Source organism: Dermacentor silvarum, chromosome 8, assembly GCF_013339745.2.
Source record: "Dermacentor silvarum isolate Dsil-2018 chromosome 8, BIME_Dsil_1.4, whole genome shotgun sequence".
Classification (NCBI taxonomy): Eukaryota; Metazoa; Arthropoda; class Arachnida; order Ixodida; family Ixodidae; genus Dermacentor; species Dermacentor silvarum.
This window is the reverse complement of record NC_051161.1, coordinates 59,146,603-59,159,763: the sequence shown is the minus strand read 5'-3', so window position 1 is coordinate 59,159,763 and position 13,161 is coordinate 59,146,603. Positions and strand designations below refer to the sequence as shown.

Below are 13,161 nucleotides of genomic sequence, written 5' to 3'. Positions count from 1 at the left end.
TAAGAAACTCGAGTAGTCGTACGTACTGTCCGCGTGCCCATGGACAAAATAAAGACCGCAGAATGAGGGCCTGGAAACGTCAGGATAACCTGGTTGTTCTCAATCATGTCACACGAGAAACTCTTTCTTTTTTGCATGCTCTCTCTCTTTCTTTTCCCTATCGTGTGTTCCGTATACGCCCATCCATCTACGCGACGTGTTCGTACAAACAACACAGCAGCCTCCGCGCCAGTGTACTTCAGGAGGCTCGTAATTGCCGCGTCGCCATCATCAGATATCCACTCATCTGTCCATTTCTCTCACTCTCTCCAACCCGCTTGTATCTATACTGCGGAACGTGAAACTAAACTGCACATTACATGCGGATGTCGGTCTTCGCGCGCTCAGTGCAACGGCGCGCGCGCGCGCTCCGCTTACAGCGCTGTTTATTGTTTGTTGGTTGGTTGGTAGAATGTTGCTGCTTATTTTTCCTTGTTCCGTGGGCGCAGAGCACCAGAGTGCAGCCGTCATGATGTCACTGCTGCCGTGCGCGCGCTGCAGCCTATTCCCAGGGGGCGTTCTAATAAATGTACTTTCGCCGAGGTGTCGGGGGCTCTCGGTCTTCCCTCCTCCACTGTCTGTGGAAGCGAAAGTGGAGAGGAGGAGAAAAACTTTGCTGAGGCTAAGTCGTGGGCAGCATTGAGTGCGCCGCGCTTAACACTCTCTCTCCTTCAGGACTCGTTCTCTGCACTCCCTTCTTTCTCTCTATTTTTCTCTCTCTCAAGCCTCGCGTATATATCTCTCCAGGGCCCACTCGTGATTAATGGTACTGGGCGTTCTTTAGGCCCTGCACTCTATATGGAGAAGGCCTCTCGGAGGTACAAGAAGGGAGAAATGGATGAAGGATGTCGAAAATCGCATAGAATGGAGTGAGAAAAGTGGCATTCACAAAAGTAGCAAGGAGAGAAGCCAGGAAATTATGCGACCTGGCGAAATTCAGGCAAACACAGGCAAAAAAAAAAGCCTTACTCGCTGCAACATAGCGACGATGGTGTGAATGAAGGCGGGGCGGCCGACGGCGAAGTTGGCACTATTTGAGGGATGGCCCAGCAATTTTAAAATGGGAGTCCAGTGCTACTGCATATGAAATTCGTGTTGTAATGCACCCACACTGACGGAAGTAACGGAGGGCGAAAAAAAAAAAAAAACGTGTTTCGAAATTTCGTAAGCCCCAGACCGGAAGCCACTTGTGACGTCACAATGTCGTATCGCACTCGCTAGGCCTCATGCCTCTGCCGGAGTCTTGTGTAGCTATGAAACGATAGTTATCAAACATCAGGCGTCCTGTAAAACTAGGGAAGAATTCACGAAGCTTTTAGCGCATAAGTGCTCTTTGCCATCGGTCGCCCTTCTTTGCTAATGATATGTGCTGCATCAGGATTGGCTGCTCTTACTGTATAGAACTGTTCTTACGAACAGTTCTACTGCAAGAACGTTTTGTGAACACAGAGACCGCGTTCTTGCGGTTTTCCCGCATTAAAGGGCCACTGCAGAGAAAAACGATTTCTTGTGTATCAATAAATTACCCTTCTACAATATCACAAGCACAATTCTTGCCGCGAGAAGACACTTTGTTAAGCCAGAAAAAGTGCAACAACAAAAGACGGGTGGCGACGCCTCCTTGAAGTTCCCGCACCAACTCGCTGTGACGTCATGGATTTTGACAGCGTCTTCTAAAGCCTATTTGTTATTTCTGTAGCGGTAGAGATAGGTTACATTGTGTTCGAAAGGAGCCAAAGATTGAACATGGCGACATTCGGGAACTTTCGGGAGACAACGCGGCCTAAACAGCGTTCGGGCGACAACGCAGCCTAAAAACGAGAAAACGTTTTGAAATCTGTGACGTCACAGTGACGTACCAGCGTTGGGAGTTCAGCGCGAAATTCAAAAACTGAAACTTTTGCCTCGATTTTTTCTTCTAATAATCTACCAATTTTTTCGAAATTAAGGATAACAGAGTTTTCAAAGAACGCTTTATCCATCTAAGCTGATTTAGTGTTTTGCTTTATTGTCCTTCTAAATTAAGGAATGAATGGAGACTCCGAACTTGAAATTAATGGTTCTGCTTTTTATTTTATTGGATTTTGTTGGTGTTTAAATAGTTCCCTCTGTTACGTACTGTGCGGATGAGGCGTGCGCAGTCTGCAGATAGCGTTCACAAACTGCGGGTCTTCTCTGCTTGAAAACATTCTACATATTTAGATGTAACGGAAATGCAGAACGCCCATGTACCATGCATTGGGTGCAAGTTGAAAAACCCCACGTTGTCAAAATTAATCCGAGGTCCCTCACAACGGCGTGCCTCATAATCTGACCGTTGTTTTGGCCCGTAAAACCCAAGAATGTAATTGTCTTTTTCCGCTCTTCATTTACGCCTTTAACTGGATGCGGCTAAATTCGCAGATGCGCTCGAAGCACCCGCGGAAGGCGTTTCGAAGCACGAGCGTTTGCTCGGCGCCGACGCGTGACCGGCTGAACAGTGGCGCAACTGGACACTGACGGGACGCAGCTGTCGCCATAAACGGCGCGACTCGGTCACGCGTTCTGCGCGGCCTTCCTAAAGTGGGATCCGCGTATCAGACTGCTGCTACAAACCAGCTACTAGAGGCGCAACGTGATCGGGGGGTGTTCTGGACTTGTAAAGTAAGACACCTGACACTGCTCTGTTACGCTTCTCCTCACAGCCTCGTAACTTGGTGGAGATGCCCGTATATATGGCGAGAAGCCGCGCGATATAGAGGGCACCACTTCTGCTCGATTTACGTAGCGTCCGCGATACTTTCTTTTAGATGCTACACTGCAGTCGTAAAATAGAGAGACAGAACACGTGTGGGGATGCCGCGCACGCTGAAAAAGTACGTGTATAATGACGCACAAAAATAAAATTAAGCGCGGGGGCTAGACATAAATCAAAGAGAGTAGCGCCCCCTGTCGCATGGGTTCTTCCCGTACACACCTCGCCACAATATGTGCAGGGAATACAGCTATAACCAAGCCGAGGCTTTGAGGCCAAAGCATAAGAAAACAGCGTTAGCAGTCTTATTTTTTCATGCTGCGCCTGTCGTAACTGGTTTGCAGCAGTGACTCACGCTTTGCACTACTTTGGGGAGGCTACGTGGCACGCGTGAGAGACACGTGCAGCACTTGTCCTTGTCTCTTAGCTTGTCCTTCTTTTTTTTTATTTCTCTTGAGGAGCTGAGCGGAAGCCGATGTTTAAACACCGTGCAGCGCCGTGTTGTATGCACCGCACCCGTGTGCGTGATTGGCCAGCGCGTCCTTCCTTTTCCGGAGCCGCGCATCCGCACGTTTTCGTCCCTTTAAGCTTGTCCCGGCCGAACGCACTTAGGTTCGCGCGCTTCTGTGTACACGCCGACTTCCTCGGCGGTGTAAATATAGCGTACACGAGTATACATACCTCTCCGTCTGCTTGAGCGATAAACCTGACTCCGCGGCCGCGGTGCGGCATCAGTTTCAAGCTATGCGCGCGCACTCTGGGAAACCTTGAACTAGCGCGCGCCCAGCGCCCGAGCTCCGTTATTTACGTTCCGTTCGCCTCCTCGTGCTTGTCCATGTTGCTTTACGAGGTTTTTTCGCAGAAAATTGCGAGCCAGGGATGACGCACGCGCACGCACAAACACGCTTGCTTGCTTGCGTCGTATAGTAGTCGTTGCTGCTCTGCTGGCGGAGGGGAATGGAACTCGCCGAATCGAGTGCACGGCTCCGCCATCGGTCGTACACATGCTCGATCATGGCCCTCGACCCGCTTCTCGCTCACCACGCGCTCTGGTGGCCGTAGACGGAACTGCGACCGCGGTTCCTTGTTTTCTTTTCATTTCCTCATTTTCTGCCCTGTTTCCGCGGGGTTCTTTTTTTTTTTTTTTTTTTTTGCGGAAGCCTTGCTGTTTGTCAGGCAAACACACGAGGCAAGGTACTTGTGATTACAAAACAGCTGGGCCTTCGCTGCCGTATTTTTTGGCGTATTTTCGTTGCGAGACCCGGATGAAGCGGAAAGTGTTCGGGAAAGTATACGAACCGGGAGAGAACCGCGGTTAATCGAACGAGATGCGAAACCTATGCCGCGGCCTAAGCCTATTGGTGCGTCGATATTTGACTTTTCTTTTCGTAGAACCAAACGCAGAATGAGCAGGTTGGTAACTCCGAGAAAGCGGAGATCGATCACCGTCGCGTGATAACTTGCTGCAACTACATACAGTGGTGTTCGAAGTCGAAACTTTCGAGAGTATTTTTCCACTTTTCTCTTGGTGAACAGCAGCTCAGGTGCTGCGCAATATAAACTTTGTATACTTTGTCATAATATCAGCCGGCACTGTTATCGCCAGTTTCTTTCGCAGAAGATAAAATTGGGGCAAAAATATTGTTAGAAACATTACCTTTTATTTGACAGCGAATTCTTTAGCTTGATTATGCGACCAAAGAACAATGACATTGGGTGATAATCTGAGTTCACGAGCGCCTATTAACCGAGAAGATGCCGTAACCTTCATTACGGTATTCGCGTTGGCAGCTGTAGCATATAATTTTTCTTTCCACACGATAAGGGATCACTTTCTGTGTAAACGGGTGTCTCTTCAAAGTCTATTGAATACGGTGTACTGGACACGGCGTGCTGGATGCAACGTCGCCATTCATAATGCGGGCTATGTATACCGTATTTTCCACATGCTTACGTTAATCCTCACGATACTGTATGAGGGAGGGGTCAGAGGGAACGCTCGCATTTTCTTTTTCTTTTCTTCCCATTTTTTTTTCTTTCTTAAGAACCGCCGTTGGTAGGCATGCTTCGGCAACATGTTCGTTATAGTGGTTAGCCTAACTGGTCTATAATACGAAGTGCTTTCTGAAATGCTTCATCCGCTGTTTAATAATACCAGCTGTTAAATTCCACGAGAGCTTCATTTCTCAAAAGCGCAAGTACCAGTTTGTTCCAAGAAGTAGCAATTCACGGATTGCCTAGGAACTCAACATTGACACAAAATTGTGACACGTAAGCAAAATATTTGTTTATTCACTCATTTATTTTAGCTAGTTAGTTGTTAGTTAGTTTGTATTTACTCATAGAAAGCAATGCGTCTGCTGTCGGTAATAAAATAGTCACAACTGCGCGCCTAACGCGCGCAAACTCCCTGTGGTTAGTGCCATAGCGACTTCATTTGCAGCAAAATCTCAATGTGTGTTGGATTCGTTTGTCAGTATACTTTGGTTGACTTTCTTGAACTCGGAAACAATGCCGAATGCCACGCGGATGTCCCTGAGTGATAAAAATCTCTAGTAATCGAAAAAAGGCGGGAACTTTTAATCTCGCTTATTTTTCTTTTCTTTCTTGTTCCTCTCGTGCAGCCCTGCTGTCGGGCACCCTGAAGACGTTCCAGAAGTTCGCCTGCGACGGCCAGGAGCTGCAGCTGCGCTGCTTCCGCAACACGAGCATCTCCATCTCGGTGGCTCAGTACGGGCGATCCGTGCCCTACCACATGCTTTGCCCGCCGCCGTCGCACGAGGAAGGGGGCGCTGCGAGCGCCAGACCGGCTCAAGAGTACAACGGCAGTGTCGAGTGCATCGCCAAGGAGGCACTGAGGGTGAGAGGACGACTTTCTCGAGAAAAACAGTGTTCGCTTTCAGAATTATGCTAGAACAAAGTCACATTCGCGCAGAAGGCCTTACTCGCGTTACTAAGGTTCCTGCGGTCTACGGGCCTTCGCGATAGGCTATAAGAACGCCACCCCCTACCTCTCTATAGCGTACGCGGTTTGCCTGTGCTCGTCTCTCTTTCTCCCTTCCACTTTCTTCCTCTTTTTATCCCCCTGCTCCTTCCCCCTGTGCAGGGTAGCCAACCGGAACTACCTCTGGTTAACCTCGAGCCCTTCCTTTCTATGCATCCATTCTCTCTCTCTCTCGTGATTGCACACGTAACTCTGTTTTTTATTTAACAGTAGGCAGGTACATATGAGAGGCTTCTTCCAGTTAACTTTTTAAATCTTGTTGATACGTTTTTTCTTCTATAGACTTAATATGCTGCTGTGTCTGTGGAATCTGTGTGCGCATTATATGGGGAAAGCAGTAGCTTCAATCTCTTAAATGTGTATAGTGACAGGCGGCTCTGATGTCGCCTACCTTCCAGCTCCTAGCTCGACAGTTATTAAACTGCAGGGTGGGATGGCTACACGCGAGTAGGCGGTTTTAAATGGACACGAAAGGGAAATGTTAGGTTGAGTTCCCTTTAGTAAATTACGCTTATGCGATAACAAAACGACCGCTATTGTCGAGAGTGACGGCTTGGTGAAGGACGACAAAACGATATAAACTCGTTAGTAACGCCATGCTGAAGTTACTTCACCAGCATGCCTTGACGTCATGAATTTTGAACGTTTCTGCTGAAGTGTAGTTACCTGTTTATTGTTAAAAAGGAGGGCGCGCCTGCATTGCATATTGAAGGATGCAGCGGCTCAACCTAGCATATTTTGAAGTCATCAACGCAATACTTAATCAAATTCCGATTGCGTAAACTTTACGGAGCTTACGAATTTTGTGTTTGCACCTGTTTGCACTTCTCAAATATGCGTGCTCTTACTTTGAAGAGGAGAGGCCCCCTTATGTCGGCGAAGCGCGGACAACTCGGCGAGGGCCCGACAAGAGAAAAACCGTACCACAAGAAAAGAAAAAGAAAAAAAAGAACCCGGGCACCCGGTTACCCTACATGCGTTAATTGTACATTCACCTAACGAGGAATAAGCGAAGCTCTCTGACCAACGGTTATCATAAATAAGTCCGTTCAGTTCGCGCGCTGTTTGTCTTGGGAAGTTTTAGTTCCAGAGCGCGGGCATCAAGTTAGCTCAATTGGGCTGTTCACTCGAGATGGCGGATTCAGATTGGGTCGCGTATTTACTTGGATCTCAACTCTTCCATTGTCTGTGCGTCGGGGCTTTGTAGGCGCACATTACGTTCGCTAGTTGAGCAAGCGCGTGCTTAGGTGCTTGCTGACCTCACTCCCTGCATTCTTTCTCGAGAATAAATTTGTTCACCTCGCTTTCGTTCTGCTTGGAGGAGAACGTAGGTTTGAACGAGGACGTATATAGGTTTCCTGGCCGATTGAAGGAAGACGTAGGTTTCTTGGCATTCTTTAGACATACACACATGCAATGTACCCGGGAGATTGGCCTGGCTTTACAATCGCGCTCCAAACATTGCCTTAGAAAAACCGTACTCTTAGACTTGACTCTCTCTTCTTTAATGTAATTTAGTTGTCCGAATCGCGCAATGACAGTCACACGCGTGCCGCCGAAGAAACCTCGTGCTCTATAATGGAGGTGGCTTCACCTCGGCATTTTCGCCTGTGCGTCTGTCTTACCTGCATGACTGCTCTGCTTGCGACGAAGATGAACCTCATATTTTGGAACGGGCGAGTAAAACCACACACCACACAATAGCTCGCGCATGCGTGGATAGCTCATCCAATGTAAAATCTATCCGAAAGGTTGTTGTACATTGTATAGCTTTATACTATTTCATTAATAAATAAATAGTTGATTGATAATTTACAGTGATGTGCGTATGATTAACGCTCAAAAGCTTAATTTGTGCCTAGTGTTGACAAACATATAAATTAAGAAATCTCCAGTTAACACAGCGAGTGATGTTTCGTTGTAAATAATTTGTTTGTTTGTGTGTGTGTGTGATCTGAGCTCAAGTGACGTGAATAGGCAAAGTATATCTCGTAGGCTGTATCTCACTTTCTCATTTTGCGTCGGTATGACAACGGAACGTCTTCCAAGACGAACGTCTAATGTCCCGTAGTTTGGCTGACTTTCTTGCGGAATATACTGACGTTTGCTTCCGAGCGTGGATGTGTTCCCCGCATGCAGATGAACTCAGCAAAACACCAATGGAGGGTTTCTTTTAGTGGAAGTGACCCATTAGATATCCACGTCAAATATTATTTTGAACATATATATATATATACAGGGTGTTTCAGCGAACACTTTCAAAAATTCTTAAAGTTTACCTGCGGCAGATAGCCTAATTCTAGTTGATGAGCCGGTCTTCTCGAAGCGGTGGACATGAGTGAGTGAAATAACTTTTATTACAGGTCCGGCGAGGACGCGAACTCGTCGCGCACCCGGCTAGTCCCACGTCGGGACCGGCAGGTCTAGCCCACCAGCCCGGTCGCGGGCACACCGGACAGCCAAGATTTGCTTGTCTAGAGCGGGGCTACGCAGAAGCGAGTCCCACTCATCCTTGCTGAACTTGGGGTATCTCGACCCGCACTCCCAGAGCATGTGGGCTAGAGTGGAGGTTTGCCCGCAGGACGGGCAGGCGTCGTCGCGATATACGTCAGGGTAAACTTCGTGCAGAACGGCCAGACACGGATATGTGCCGGTCTGTAAAAGTCTAAGCGAAACAGCTTGCGCCCTATTCAATTTGGGGTGAGGGGGTGGAAAGACCCTTCTGGACATGTAGAAAAATTTTGTCACCTCGTTGTGAGTAGCGGGAGCATCCCTGTGGCCGTAGGGGGGAGGGGTGTCGGCTCTCCTTACAGAGGAAGCGCGGTCGGTGAGGTCGCGCGCAGCCTCGTGAGCAGACTCATTGAGGTTCGGGGGAGCACCCTCGACCGACCCTACGTGAGCGGGAAACCAGTGAATCGAATGATGCGTGAGAGCATCCGGATTGGAGACGCTAAGAAGACGAGCAGCCTGCTCGGCGATGCGACCCTTCTGAAAAGCCCTAACTGCCGTTTTGGAATCGCTGTAGATCTCAGACCCACGACCGTCTAGCAGGGCGAGGGCGATGGCGATGGCGGCTTGCTCGGCGACTTCGGGGTCTGAAGTGCGAATTGAAGCGCTATTGGAAAGCTTGCCGCTGGAGTCGACCACGACGACGGCAAAGGTCTTTCCATCGCTGTACTCCGCGGCGTCGACGAAGCGTGCTCTGATGCCTTGTTGATAGATCTGTTTCAGAATTGCTACTGCTCTCGCCTTGCGTCTGCCCTCGTTGTGGACGGGGACGTTGCGAGGGCACGGGGGCCACTTCGAACTTGTCTCGAATGCACCTAGGGATCGGGGTACTGACCCTCGAAGATACCACAGGAGGGTAACCCAGCTCTTCGAGGATGCGTTTACCTGCCGCTGTGGTGGTCAGGCGAGCGAGTTGCGCGCGTTCTTGGGCTTCGGCAATCTCCTCGGCGGTGTTGTGTACCCCCAGCTTGAGGAGATCTTCGGTATGGGTCCTAATGGGTAGCCCGAGAGCCCTTTTGACTACTTTGCGGATGAGAGCATTGAACTTGTCTCGCTCCGCTCTGAGCCAGTTGTGCATAGAAGCGGTGGACATTGCTTGCGCAAAAATTGAAATGCATAATCGACTAATTAATAAAAATTCACTAATTAGGTTTTTAGCTAATTACCTGATGGCCCATATTATAATCTACAAATTGTAGCCGTGGAGTTCGCAAGTCGGATCCACTTGGAACGAATTCTCGGGATGACACCAGTTTCGGGATATTAATTCCCGAGCTTTGCGGAAAAATGCATTGGCGTTCTAGTTAATTTCGTGCTTCAATGCATAAACGACGTTTTGTTAAGAAACTAACTGGAACGCCAATGCGTTTCTTCGCAAAGTTCGGGAATTAATGTCTCGAAAGTGGTGTCATCCCGGGAATTCGTTCCAAGTGGATCCGCCTTGCGAACTCCACGGCTACAATTTGTAGATTACAATATGGACCATCAGGTGATTAGTTAAAACTTAATTAGTGAATTTTTATTAATTAGTCGACTGTGAATGTCAATTTTTTACGCAAGTAATGTCCGCCGCTTCGAGTAGACCAGCTCATTAAGTAGAATTGGGCTATCTGCCACAGGCAACCTTAAATAAATTTTGTAAGTGTTCGCTGAAACACCCTATATATATATATATATATATATATATATATATATATATATATATATATATATATATATATATATAAGCGCCGGTCCCACCCGCGAGCAGCTTGCGTTATCTCCTTGCGAATTGCGGCGTTCGCAGTCGACGCTATAGACTGATATGACGCCGTGCCTGTAGTATCACAAGCCCAAGAAGCGGTGTTAGCATTACAGCGCAACGTGGCGCCCGACGGAATGACGAAGTAAATTTGGTGGCTCGCAAGCATTGAAGCGTTAGGCCAACGCCGCAGACAGCAAGGAGATAACGCAAGTTGCTCGTTGGGCCGGACCGGCGGTGACGTCGGAGACGTGACGAAAGGCAAGGGGGGCGGCGACATCGACGACACAGACGCTCTTTTTGCGGCCAGTTTCAGTTTCAAGCAGCCTGCCAAGGGGAACTAATTGTTCGCGTAGCTCCCACATGAACTCCGCTATTCAAAATTTGATCGTTGGGATAGGTAGTGTCGAGGACGGGCCCCAAAGCACTAATTTGCTGTAGCCACCTATTGTTGACAATTACAAAGTTAATTAGCGTAACTTCGCTAATTAGACACGTAAGTGCAGAAATTGCTCTGTATCTAGAGGCCGCCAATCCGTACACTCGAATGGTAAACATAACGGGACCAAGATTTACATTTTTCCAATCTAAAAATTTCGTGCAGTTAAAAAAACACCCTGTATATATATAATTGTCAGCAGGCTTGCTACCGTCATTGCTGTATTAACGAAGTTTGTTCGGCATTACTGATGAGCAGTTGCTTATTGAGAAGGCTGCTTATATTTTATCTCACTACGAAAGAAAAGCTTATTCTTGATCTAAAAAATAAGTGAGAATTAGTTACTCCCTACCGAACACCGAACAGCATTCCTGTATTCACTTTCATTTCAATAAGGAGAAAAAAGCCTACTTGTAAAACTTTGATCATAGAAGAAAAAGTTGGAGCATTAGAAGTATCGTGCCGTCTTTTGCTCAATGTCTTAGGCCTATGGAAGTACTGTGGAGCTCATAGATTTTATTGCTTGTTATATTTTACTTGATATCCACAATGAACTGCAATTCTGCAAATTTATGTTTTCATCAGCTTAATACTTTTTATGTATTGGTTGCCTGCACACATCGGCCACAACACCAAAAATGTTTACGGCATCTGTTTTATTGCGAGAGCAATTATATGGACACTTAAAGCGGATTTCTGCCGTTGGCGTCGCCGTCGCCGTGAGGTTCCGTATAAAGTCCAAGGGCGCTAAAATCGTCGCCGTGCGCCGTATGGGCGAGTGAAAGCGCGCGGGGGACGCGCGCTATTACGGAGACCGAACGCACGGCGGAGAGCAAACGCGACTTCCGTCGCGCGAAAGGCCGTGGAGGTATGGAAGGGAAAGAGCGAGGGAGGGTGACACTGTGCTGCGCCACAAAATGCGTATCTTGCAACCGGGCGCAAGGGGCACTGGCCAGGCAATCTCCCACGCGGAACGAGGAAAGCGGGAAGTCAGCGCGGGAGGGAGGGGGGCAGCTTGTACTCTGCCAACAACTGCGATTGTACTTTGCGCCGATTCAGGCTGTCGCGTGCACCGTATCTTGAAAGCGATCTCCACACGTCTATGACCTTTGCATGCGCTGTGCTTTCGCCGCTCAGTTTCTGTTGAAGCGATAGACCGCGCAAACCTTTGCCCGCTGCGGCGGCTGCGCTTGTTGCCAGCGTTTTGACAGTCGTTGTCTGCGGTTATTCAGTGTGATCTATTCATGTTTGCTTGTGCGCGCTGACACCACGCTTGTTAATTCAGTTAGTAAGCGAATGTGTCCAAGTTTACGCAGCCGATAAAACTACTATCCCTACTCCGAATAGCTCTCTATTAATTTGCTCTCGCAATTGATGCTTCGCCTGTCGGGCGAAACTGCGACATTTTTTTTTATTTTGAAACTCGCAGGACAGCCTTAGCTCGATGTGCAAAATTCAATTCTGTCATTTTAAAACAGCGTCAAAAATACGGACAAGGGAGAACACGGGACGAGCGCTGTCCCCGTGTTCTCCCGTGTTTTTGACGCTGTTTTGAAATGAATGATCCATACCAACTATCTCTTCTGATTCAATTCTGTGTTGGTTACTCGTAATAATTCTCTCTGTTCGCTCTGTCATCTTACTATGAGGCACAATGTAACAGTGGGCTCCTGATTAATTTTGGCCACCTGGTGTTCCTTAACGTGCACCCAATGCACCTGTGCAAGGGCGTCCTTGCATTCTGTCGCAATCGTAATGCGGCCGCCGCAAATGGGATCTATATATATATATATATATATATATATATGTGTGTGTGTGTGTGTGTATGTATGTATGATGTATGTATGTGTGTATGTATCTATGTATTTATGTGTGTGTGTGTGTGTGTGTGTGTGTGTGTGTGTGTGTGTGTGTGTGTGTGTGTGTGTGTGTGCATGCGTGCGTGCATGCGCGTGTGCGTGTGCTTATGCATGCATCAACCGACCAATCTGCTCCGCCTGCTCCCGGCCCCTCTGCTCTCGCCGATGGTGACTCTGCTTCCTTGTATTCCTCTCATACTCCCTTATCGGGAGCCCACCCTCCTCACTCGCTGCTCAAAACGTGTCGACACCTTGAATTTCGGACCCGTCGAGGAATCTGATAAATGCTAGAGCAATAATACACTAAAACGACGTGCCTGGCTGATTCCGCTGGTAGTGTCCAAAACTCGTGCGCAGGTGGTTGAGGCAGCATGCCGGGAAAAAGAAGAGTGCACGGTCAAGACGGACGCCAAGTCGTTCATGGTGGACCCATGCCCAGGTGTGCACAAGTACGCCGAGGTCGCCTTCAAGTGCCGGCCGAGTAAGTGAAAATATTTTACTCGCGGCGGTGAACACTCACAGGTACTCACAGTCTGCGCGTTTGTTATCAATTTTTACTATATTTAATAGAGCAAATCCTCCTTTGCTGGTGCCAAAAAGAAAAAAAAATCGGGGATATAACACATGCTACTTCTAGTACTACTACTGCTACTACATGTACTATATATACAACAGCAACAAACCGCTTCGTAACTTGCTAGTGCGCTTCTGTGCATTGCACATTTGCCGAACTAATGGCGGCACCTGTCGTGCGCGAGACACAAGCCCATGCATTTGTGCAGGGGCTTGTGTCTCGCGCATGGCTTCAGCACAAGAACCACGTCTGCAGTTTTTTTT

General features: G+C 48.1%; 1 protein-coding gene across 3 annotated transcripts in view; it reads left to right on the top strand.

Annotated features, from left to right (window-relative positions):
• The window catches only part of LOC119462150 (protein eva-1), a 300,367-nt gene that overhangs the window by 223,912 nt on the left and 63,294 nt on the right, over positions 1 to 13,161 (top strand). For all 3 annotated transcript variants that reach the window (XM_049672389.1, XM_049672390.1, XM_049672388.1), the window contains exons 2-3: positions 5,398 to 5,633; positions 12,682 to 12,805. In XM_049672389.1, the coding sequence (XP_049528346.1) occupies positions 5,398 to 5,633; positions 12,682 to 12,805 (360 nt within the window). The remainder of the gene's footprint in view (positions 1 to 5,397; positions 5,634 to 12,681; positions 12,806 to 13,161) is intronic.